This window comes from Mus pahari, chromosome 21, assembly GCF_900095145.1.
Source record: "Mus pahari chromosome 21, PAHARI_EIJ_v1.1, whole genome shotgun sequence".
Lineage (NCBI taxonomy): Eukaryota > Metazoa > Chordata > Mammalia > Rodentia > Muridae > Mus > Mus pahari.
The window spans coordinates 2,134,432-2,145,028 of NC_034610.1; the positions used below are offsets into that span (position 1 = coordinate 2,134,432).

General features: G+C 48.1%; 1 protein-coding gene across 1 annotated transcript in view; it reads left to right on the plus strand.

Moving 5' to 3' along the window:
• The window catches only part of Arid1b (AT-rich interaction domain 1B), a 348,501-nt gene that overhangs the window by 309,331 nt on the left and 28,573 nt on the right, over positions 1–10,597 (plus strand). Inside the window, exon 9 of the mRNA XM_021220975.2 lies at positions 4,310–4,455. Within this exon, the coding sequence (XP_021076634.1) occupies positions 4,310–4,455 (146 nt within the window). The remainder of the gene's footprint in view (positions 1–4,309; positions 4,456–10,597) is intronic.

Consider the following 10,597-nt stretch of genomic DNA (forward strand, 5'->3'; position numbering starts at 1 on the left):
TCCTCCTTCCCTCCCCCTTCCCCTCTCCTTCTGTGTGTGTGTGTGTGTGTGTGTGTGTGTGTGTGTGTGTGTGTGTGTGTGCCCGCCAGCCGTGACCCCTCCTTACTAGACTGCTTACACCAGATACTTTGCTTCTGCTGGTCTTTGCTCCTCCATGATTAATTTTCATTTGATTCAGACCTGGGGGCTGTGTGGCACTGTCCCCTCCTCAGGGAGTGCTATTCTTCGTTACTGCACGGTCAGATAGTGTATGTTTTGTCTGTGATAAGCAAGCTTGTAGTGTCATGCTGGCTGTTGATTCCTTGATGGTTGTTTTGGCCACTGCTGTGTCCCTGAGACCTATTGTTACTAGTTCCATATACAGCCCCAGCCCTGGGCAGATAATCATGAGTGTAATATCTGACTGAACAGAAGGGATTTCTGCTTAATTTTTCTTAATCTAGAGTGTCTTCTCACACAAAGGGTGTGGAACAGATGTGTTTGGTTTAAATAGACTTTGGTCCTATGTTTTTACAGGGACCCACAGTTCTTAAACCAAGAAAATGTCTTGAAGGGGCTGAGAGATGGTTCAATGGTTAGGATCAAAGTAAAAATAAACTTTAAAAAAATGTTAGCGTCTTAAATGGAAAGTCCCAGAAAAGATCTGATGGCGCAGGCTCACCTTCACAGGTTATCTTACTAAAGGGTGGCCCTGGGGGCCAGGAGCTTCAGAGCAGTGCCTTCTAGCCTTACTGTAAATTGGGCTCCATCATAAATGGAAATGACAGGTTGCTTCTTCTCCTCGTCCCAGTCCAAGGCCTGTTTAACTAAAGCTCTGGTGACTCTCTGGGGCAGCACTGAAGAAGCAAACCGCAGGCCCAGGTGAGTGCAGGTAGCTAGCTGTGTCAGCAAACCGAGGCATAGGAGGTCACCACCCGTGTACTGTGTCCCAACAACCTCCCGCAGTGTGGCACTTGACTGCCACAGCTATCTGCAGAATCCGCAGAACCAGGGCAGTCATGACCTGCTCCCAAAACCCTCAAGCTCAGACTTACTAGAACCTCCAGCCCTGTGACCCGTGGAGCCCACTGTGGACAGGCAGTCTGCTTTGTGACCCGTGGTGCCCACAGTGGACAGACAGTCTGTTTTGTGACCCATGGAGCCCACGGTGGACAGGCAGTCTGCTTTGTGACCCATGGAGCCCACAGTGGACGGGCAGTCTGCTTTGTGACCCGTGGTGCCCACGGTGGACGGGCAGTCTGTTTTGTGACCCATGGAGCCCACGGTGGACGGGCAGTCTGCTTTGTGACCCATGGAGCCCACAGTGGACGGGCAGTCTGTTTTGTGACCCATAGAGCCCACGGTGGATGGGCAGTCTACTCTGTAAGCAGTGCTCACATTTGGGGTCAGGCTGTGTGTTGAGATGACCTGCCTGTTTTAACTTGTGGCTTGGCCTGGCTTTGTTTTGATAGGGTTACCCCCAATGAGGAAAAAATGATTTACTTCTTAGCTCTCTTAACTGTGTTTCTGTGAACAGAAAGGTATTTAGCAGTTAAGGACTACCACCCAAGAGGAACCAGCCCCTCTGAGGGATAGTAACACTTGGCTCCCAGCTGAGGTTGCTGTGGTCCTTGGAACTGCCGACTAAGTACATCTCGAGACCCAGGAATCCTCCCGTATCAGCAGTACCTACTTACATGCTCTGGGAATACTACCCCAGAATACATGGTTTCTAAAACCCTGAAGGCTGCCTTAACATATTACTCCTTCCGTTCTTAGCACCCCTTAGCAGAGGTAAAGAGAGCCCTGAAACAGTGCTGAGACACTCACAAATCTCTTGTGTTTCTGGCAAGACAGGCTCTTTTCTTTTTTTTTTTTCAGCTTCTTCATTGGCTACCCAAGACATCTGTCACACAAGAGTCCTTTCCTTTCTAGACACAAGGGAGTCATGTCTAACACCAACCATTTCTCCCTTGGTGGTGCCTTCAGAACCCAGAGAAATGCTTTTTGTCTCGTTACTTTCTCAGTTAATATCAGTGGTTGTCACCAGTGTCCATGGTGTTGGGAGCCCTTAGGAAGGAAGTATGCAGGACTGAGCGCAGCTAGAACTCCTGCCACTTCCTGTTATTGTATGGTCTTGGGCAAGTTACTTAACCTCTGGTCCACATCTGCTTAATTTGCATGTGAGCATGGTTGTCCTCAGGAGTTTGAAAAACTAAGTGCACATCAGACGTCTCAGTCCGTACTGGCTGTGACTAACATTGTCATCATAGTACACACCCACATTCAGACAGGAACACTGCCACTCTCAGGACTCCGTGCTTTGCTCCCAGACCCCCAGAGGCCATGGGCAGCATGGCTAGGGTCAGAGTCAGGGCCCCAGGCTCTATAGCCACACTTAAAACCCCAGCTGAGAGAACCATGGCAACTAACAGCTCACCCCCGCAATCTGACTTTTACGTGTTTGAGGGGCTTTCTGTCATTTTTAAGTCTCTTCATTTTTTAAGTAATGTGCACCTTTGTCTTCTGGTGATTGTGGGCACTGCTAACGCAGAGGAAATCAAAGATTAGGGTCAGGTGACAGTGCACATTGTCGCCTGCCTAGTGAGTTTCATATTCTCATTTTCCTTCCTGCCTTCCCATGAGCAGGTGTGTTAGGAAGCCATTATTTTCATACACACTATACTGTGTTCCCGAGAACAGCATTGAGACCCAAGCAATATGGGAGCCTGGCTCTGGCTTCTTTTTAGGGTTCTCACAAGCACCCAGCAACCTACTAAGTAATGATAGCTCTACCCACGCCAACTCCAGTAGGCACTCTGATGCTGGTCAGCAACCTGTGGGCATTTGCAGTGGCTCCCAGAGCCATGCATGCGCATGCTGTCCTGTTGGGAACGTCTTCCCAAGCACTGGGTGAGAATGGGTTCAGACGTTCCCTGAGTGGTCTGTACTATTTATAAGAAGAAAAAAACAAATGCTTAAACCTTTGACACTTTGATTTAAAAAAAAATAGTTCTTAAATTTCTTATATAAGCCGGAAAGTTGAATCCACTAGAAATTGATGCGCAAAAGAATAATCTTAATGGTTTTGAGCAATAATTTATTTGACTCACTTAAGTCTTGTGCCACTGTTGACTGCTCTGTGTTAAGAACCACCAGGGTAGCTTAGGCAGTCTGGGGCAGGTAGAGGAAGAGTGAGCTTGACCCTCTCTCTTCTCAGCAGCCCTGGGGCAGGCCGTTCCGAGGGTCAGCATTTCCCCAAGGCAAGCTTAGCTTGTACTGCAAGGGTCCCATGAAGGGTCCGGTCTGCACAGCCCCTCCCCCATCTCACTGCCAGCAGCCAAGACTGGAAGAAAACTGTCTCTTGCTGAACAGGACAGGAAACTGAGTCCCTAAGAGGTGGCGTCTCCGAAGTGAAGACTCTTTAGATTCTCCTTGCCCATGACTCTACTCCCGGAAGTCTGTCATCTTCCCCACCATTCCTTAAACCACTGGTGTAGATGCTGTGTTTTTATAGGACACAATTTAAAAACTTAAATAACAGGGCTGAGGTGGCAACAGGACTTTCTCTCGTATCTGTGTTATCAGGAAATATGGGGCAAAGTTTTATGGTAATAGCATTCAACACTGCTCTGTGGCTCTTTTCATTTCTGACTTCTGGTTTTGATGTGGGGATGTTAGCAGCGTGCGTAGTCTGATCTTGTTAAGCATTAGAGCTGGGGAGCTCAGTGGTTAAGGACACAGGAGCTCTTGCAGAACACCTGAGTTCAGCTGCCAACACCCACCTCAGGCAGCTCACATACTCCACAGAGGTCCCGCGTCTCAAGTCCCCATGGGCACATGAATATTCATTCTCTCTCTCTCTCTCTCTCTCTCTCTCTCTCTCTCTCTCTCTCTCACACACACACACACACACACACACACACACACACAAATAATATAAGTCTTGATGCAGCATGAGGCTCTAGCTCGGCCTTAGAGTGTTGGGCTAGGAAGTGTACAGGTCAGGGGTAGAATGACCCAGATTTGTTCCCTGGTACCAAAAGGGATAAAGAGAAAAATAAAGCATTCTTTAAAAGTTAGAAATTGATTTGGCTTACTTTTGTTATTCCTGCTTTTATTTTCAGTCCCTTACTCCTGCTTGTGTTTATCTTGACACGATTAAGACTGTAACCTGTGCACCTTGTAAGTGGCATTTTGAATATTTACCCACCAGCAGAGTTAAGCCTTCCTGAAGAATACCAGCCCTTGCCCTGCATCCTGTAATGCGTGCCAGGGCACCATGCAGTCATCGTGGCATTCAGTGTGTGCCTGTGCTCTCTCCTTGCAGGCAAGGCAGTTTTCCTGGCATGAACCAGAGTGGCCTCGTGGCCTCCAGCTCTCCCTACAGCCAGCCCATGAACAACAACTCGAGCCTGATGAGCACCCAGGCCCAGCCCTACAGCATGGCGCCCACAATGGTGAACAGCTCCACAGGTAACCAGAGCCTCCGCTTTTGAGGGCCACCCAGCCTTCCTCAGCCCTCCTCTCAGGCACATGGTGAATGTGCCCCAGTGGAGGAAAGGGAGAGTTCCCAGTTCACGTGGGCAAGGCCACTGTTGGGCTTCAGAACCCTTGCTTAGTCTGAGACCTGAGGTGAGAGTACACCTGATGTAAATATCGTTTCACTGTTTGGATACTGCATCCATGTTTCCAATGTCTCTCGATGCAAACTGCACAGTCCACATTCTCATTGTCAGTTATTAAGAGAGTTGAAGGGTCCCCAAACAGGAAGTGTCTAGACAGTGGCAGCACAGAGACCGGGATCTGTGCTGAACAGGAAGGGCTTGCAGGGCTGAGCAGAGAGAAAACACCCTCTCCCGTCCAGGATGGCCACTTTCCAGGGGTGTGGCAGCTGGCAGCTCCTGAGTTCTGTCTACAGCTCGTCCCTAAGGAGAGCTGTCCTGGCTATGAATAATCCTCTGTCCCCTTCATAATTTTCATTCTTGCCTTCTTACAGTCAGGCCTGCTTAGTACATTGCAGATTACTATTCAGTGGTGAGCACTGTCTAAGGCCTAGAGCCACTTCTCCAACCCAGACCTTCCCAGAGACGAGTTCTCTCAGAAGTGGGAACCTGGGATTCCACTGACTGGTAGCACCCCTATAGTAGGATTCGTCCATTATTTCACACAGGGTTGGTGTAAGCATGGCAAGTCCTCCAAAGCTTTGGGACATGTCAGGAACACGTTGTGAGCCCTAGCTCTCTACAGACGTCATTCTCCATTCTGTCACCTGTCTGTTGACAGGTCACAGGGCACAGCTTTGGCCCATGCTCTCTGTGTCTGTATCCTAGAGAGGCCCACCCTGCTCCCAGAGCCCTCTGTCCACAGCCCAGAGGGGCCAGGCATGAGCCTCAGAGCCAAACAGTGGCCTTCCTGATCAGTCCCCCGTTAAAGTGTGGGTCTGCGGTACCTAAGTATCGCTTCCTACCATTGAGCAGGTGGTGCTGACTCCTCAGGGAACTGAAGGATGCAGAGTCAGCAGGCTGCCCACTGGGAGCGCCTCCCTGAAGTGCTGCCCAGGCATTAGAGGGTCTGGGTCGGGATGGCCTATGTTCTGTCTAGCTTCCTGAGATAAAATTACTTCTGAAACTGGAATAAATTTTTATCTACTGTTATCGATACTCATTTTTCCTTTTTTCTTTAAACCCCAGAGCCCCCAAAATACTAATAACAAACAGATGGCACACAGCCCTGACTAAGAAGATATATGGATTCTTAAGCAAGAATCAGTTTTATGGAAACCCACAGAAAGGGCTTCATTTTATTATTCAGATAATTCAGTGTTCATTGCTTCATGCAGACGAAATCTGTTTGGTGAAAGGCCATTTATCCTTACAGCTTTCTGTATAACATAGTAGTATATTTTTCATGGCATTGTACATTTCAAAATATTGAGTTTTTAATAATTTAAACATTTATCAAATTTTGTTCTCCACATTTATGTGATTTTATTTCTACATTATTAAGTTGGATGCTACCCGACAGAAAGTAATCACTCAGCATACCCGAGGAGGATTGACCATCTAGTGTTTCTTGTGTCTGTTGACAGGTCTGTGTGAGTGTGTTGTGGGTGTTATTCTCAGAGGAACAGGAATAGCAGGATTGTAACAGTGCTGCTCCCTCGGAGCTCTGTGCTACCCTACACAGTGGGAGTGACTCATGGTACCATCCTCCTCCATGGCTTGGGACCATGGAGATGATAAAGTCCCACAGGGAGCAGCAAAGCATTCATTCCTCCCTCAGGGTACCCTACAGTGGAAGGAGGCAGCAGAGATGCAGGCAGGCCAGCAGCGGTGCTTTCTGAGATTCCATTAGCAGCCTCTATACATCCCTAGCATGCCAACTTTCCTTTCACTGGCCAAACAGTAGTGTTGTACAAGGTGAACAGCACCCACCGGAAGAAATCCTCCTGTGTAGTAGTGACATTGTCACCGGCCTCAGTGATCGAGTAACTACTTAAACAGGATCAGTGTGTGTGTGTGTGTGTGTGTGTAAGGATGGCGGCTGTTTCTCCCTGAGAGCACCAGTGGCTGTGGGGTGGGAAGCAGCAGGGACTTGCCCTCTGATGGAACAGTTGGCTTCCATGGGTGTTGACGGTCTCTTCACATGTGGGATTGAAGTTTGTTTTTAGCAAGTTGGATTTAAAAACTAGAATCAATACAGTGAGTGCACAGTTAATAACAAGTACAAGTCGTAGGTAAACCAGTCAGTTCAGCCATCCGCCAGGCCTGACCTGAGAGAGGACCATTTCTGTGTGTTATGTTTATAGCACTCCTTCTGGGCGTATCTGCACCCAAGGATCTCTTTTGAGCGCACGTGTGCATTCCAAAGACAGCAAAGCCTACCACCTGGGGCTCTGAGTTCCCCTCTCTAGGAGTCACTCTGTAGAGGCCAGTCTTCCTCTGGGCTTCCCTGTGGGATAGAGGAACACCCCACAGGCAGACTTATCCAGATTCTAATCCCAAAAGTGAACTGCCCCATCACTCTCCTATCTGGACACTGAGCCCCAGCTCTGACATTCCTTTATGAACAAAGGAAGTCAGTTGTATTATCTTAGAACTACCCCAAAACTGCCTACTGCAGGGGGTCTGGAGTGCCTGTTACAGCTGCAGCTCCTATCCGAATGCTGTGTTAGTAACTAACTCCTCAGGTGACTTTCACAGGTGTGCAGCCACAGCTAGGGGATATGTTTGCTCAGTAGTCCCTTATCAGTCATCCTCCATCTTCAAGAAATAAAACAGGCAGGTAAACCCAAGACAAGGAAGGAAGCAGGCAACTAGGGACCAGGTGAGGGTCTTGCTAAGTCATGACGGAAGGGTTTTTTTAAGTTCAGAGACATCCATGCTGAAATCTTACCAAAGTACATCAGGATGCCTTGCTCCGTGCTCATCCTGGCTTGAGGAGGGACTTACCTCTCTCCTGGAGTAGGCCAGGCTCAGGACCAGCTCAGAGACTGCCGCCTGTGCACATTATGGGGTCATGTGCTTCTCGTGTTCACAGGCACTCCCACAGAAGGCTGTGGCGAGAGGAAGGGTCTTCTTGCCAGTGTGTGAGGAAGAATGTTTCCCTGAAGGTCTTCATGCAGCTCTTGTATGTGCTGTGTTTACCACACAGTATGTATGGTTACATATCTGCCACTTATCAAATCTTCACGCAGGTGATGCTTGCGATGCTGGGTCAAGAGGATCACAGTGAGTTGAGGCTAGCCAGTGAGTTGGGGCTAGCCTGGACAGTGTAGTTGCTCTAAGCAAGCCTAGGCTGCAGAGAAAGCCAGCTTGTTTCAAAAAATAGTAATGAGCAATTCATGAACAATGTAGGCCTTTCTTGTGTTTCAGAAAGACAAACTATCTATACAATATGGGATGTTACCAAGAAAGGAGCAGAACATTGTGTGTTTCCCTGCCTTCTGGGAATGGTTGCAACTTTGCAACGAACAGAGAGAGAAACTGAGAGGGAGCTTCACCCAAGTCCTGTGGTCCCTGGGTCCCCGGAATACATCTAATCTAGCTACCTTAGGACCGTGACCCCCGGTGCTTTAAGAAGTCATTCTAGCTCTTAAATTCCAGTGGTGGAGCAAGAGGCTGTGCTTAGAGTGTTTACATCTTATCTCACTCAGGCAGCCCTTGCTGACCCTGGTCATGCCTGCCCAAACTTAACACCCTGGATCTCTGGGAATTGGAGAAATAGCAGTTCCTTGATATAGAGCATCCTGACCATAATGTGGTCTCTCTTCTGAAGAAAGAGAAAGAAAACATCGTGTCCCTGAGAGGCCACTGCCCTGGAGGGGTGACAGATATATGGCTCTGTACAGTGATTCTTTTGAAATTTTGGTTAAGTCAAAGCTAAACATTTCAAGAAAAAGAAAAGCCAAAGTAGGAAAGACAGTATGTTGTACTTCATGTCAGGCCATTCCCATCTCCCATGATAGGGCAGTGCACGAGGGTCTGCATATCTAGGATGCCGGGGTTAACATACATAATAGAGAATGAAGAAAGTTGGGAACTTTCAAATGTCACATATGCTTACATTCATCTAAGTCTGATTATGGAATCAGTGTGAATTACTGCTGATTATTGTAATACAATTGGCTTAGCTCTTTCTGCTTAAAATTACTTTTGTGTACATTAATGTGTGAAATGCATAAAACATATTACTATTCCTACTGCCAAAATAATATCCAGACAGAGCTTACAAATACTGGCAGAACAGTCCATTGTCACCTCTGGAGCAGCAGGATTTGATAGAAGCCACATGCTATGACCTTCCCTCTCTCTAAACTGTGCTGCCTGTCATTGCTCCGAGCAACCGCAGAAGAGAAAGAACTCGCAGGCATTCATGCCCTGTGCTGCTTTCTTTCCTCCTCTTCTCCATCCAGGCTAATTCCCGCCTCATTGGGGCCTGCAGAGAAGCCGCATGAAATCAGCCACTGCTCTGAGCAAGGCCGTCTTCGCCGTAACATCACTCAGCTGCCTTTTTTTTTTTTCTTGAGGTTTCACACATTCACAGAAATAACACATTTTTAGCTGATCCCAATAGATTTTTCTCTGCAGCTGCATCACTTGAAAAAGCTTTTTGTTCCAGTTCTTAAAGTCTAAGTATTGAAAGTAATTTGGAAAAAAAAAGAAAAAAGAAAAACATCTCAATTATGTTCTGTGTGTGTCGCGATGCCTTTAAGGACTGACTGAGCTGCACACGGGCTCTACAAACCCAGCTAGTGTGCCTGTGGCAACTCAGGCTTTCAGGGCACGGTTCTGAGTGTGCCGATGCAAACTCCAGGGCACGTGACAGGCAGGGTAGGCTTTTTTGGCAGGACCTATGGTCTCAACCTGCAGTGATGCTAACGATATTAACAAATTAGCACCATGGAGCTTGCCAGCTAACTCACCAGAGCCTGCTTATTCTCTCCCTGCTGTAATTAAAACTAATTATTTTCTAAAACATAGTAATACATGAATATATGCAGTAATCGTTTCTGTAGTGGGCGATCCACAGGGCCTGTCTCAGGCTGGTTTTAGTTTCCTTCTTTCCGGTACATTGTGCTCCCTGCATCCTGCCTGGCTGAGCCCACACTTGCCGTAGCAGCATCTGGAGCAGGTCCTGTTATGATGCCTCAGGGTTCTGTCATCTCGACAAAGAGTGAGTGCAGATAGCTGCCTCAGTTTCCTCTTGGTCTTTACAGTTGTAGTTAGCATGTCCTCCAGCGCAGGGGGTGTGCTGATGGCTCTCTAGTGGGTTCTCCGGAAATTCAGCTCTGTTCCCTCAATAACTACACTGATTGCCCTCTGTGGTCTGATATTAACCTTACAAAGAAACCAAACCTTCTTCCGAGCATGTCTTGTTGGTATCTGCAATGAGAACATATGGGTCAATTGATGTCTGAAACTTTAACAGGGCCTAGAAAGAGCTGGCTGCATTGCTCAGCTGAAGATCGGAAGTGTAGATTGCATCAGGAGCTGCTATGGGCATTTCACTCCTACAGAGTGTTGGTGACTGCAGGCTCTGTGCCAGCTGAAGGGACAGCAACCCACTGTAAAGTCATAGGAACTTCCCCTAAGACCTCTGTGTGACTCTCGTCCTTTACTGTAGACTAGACCATATGAAGTAGCTAAGATTTTTCGAACAGCGATTGCTTGAACTGAGGAAATAGAAGGCCAGGGCATCTCGAGCCCAGGTGAGCACTGAGCTGCTTGCCAGGCAGGCCCCATGAGCGATTCATATGACTGCCCATTTCTACTTGCTGCCTACCAGCTTAAGCTGCGGTAAAGAAAAACTCTATTATAAATTTGCCTCCTTGTTTGGGACTCTTGCGTATACAGAGCCTGCCTTTTTCTCCCACGGAAAGCAGTTCATACATTAGTGTGCTTCAGGATCCTGTGACTCTTCTGGCTGGCTGGCTGGCTGGTTGGTTGGCTGGCTGGCTGGCTGGCTGGTTGGTTGGCTGGCTAGCTGGCTGGTTGGTTAGTTGGCTGGCTGGCTGGCTGGCTGGCTGGTTGGTTGGTTGGCTGGCTGGCTGGTTAGTTGGCTCCCTGGCTGGCTGGCTGGCTGGTTAGTTGGCTGGCTGGCTGGCTGGTTAGTT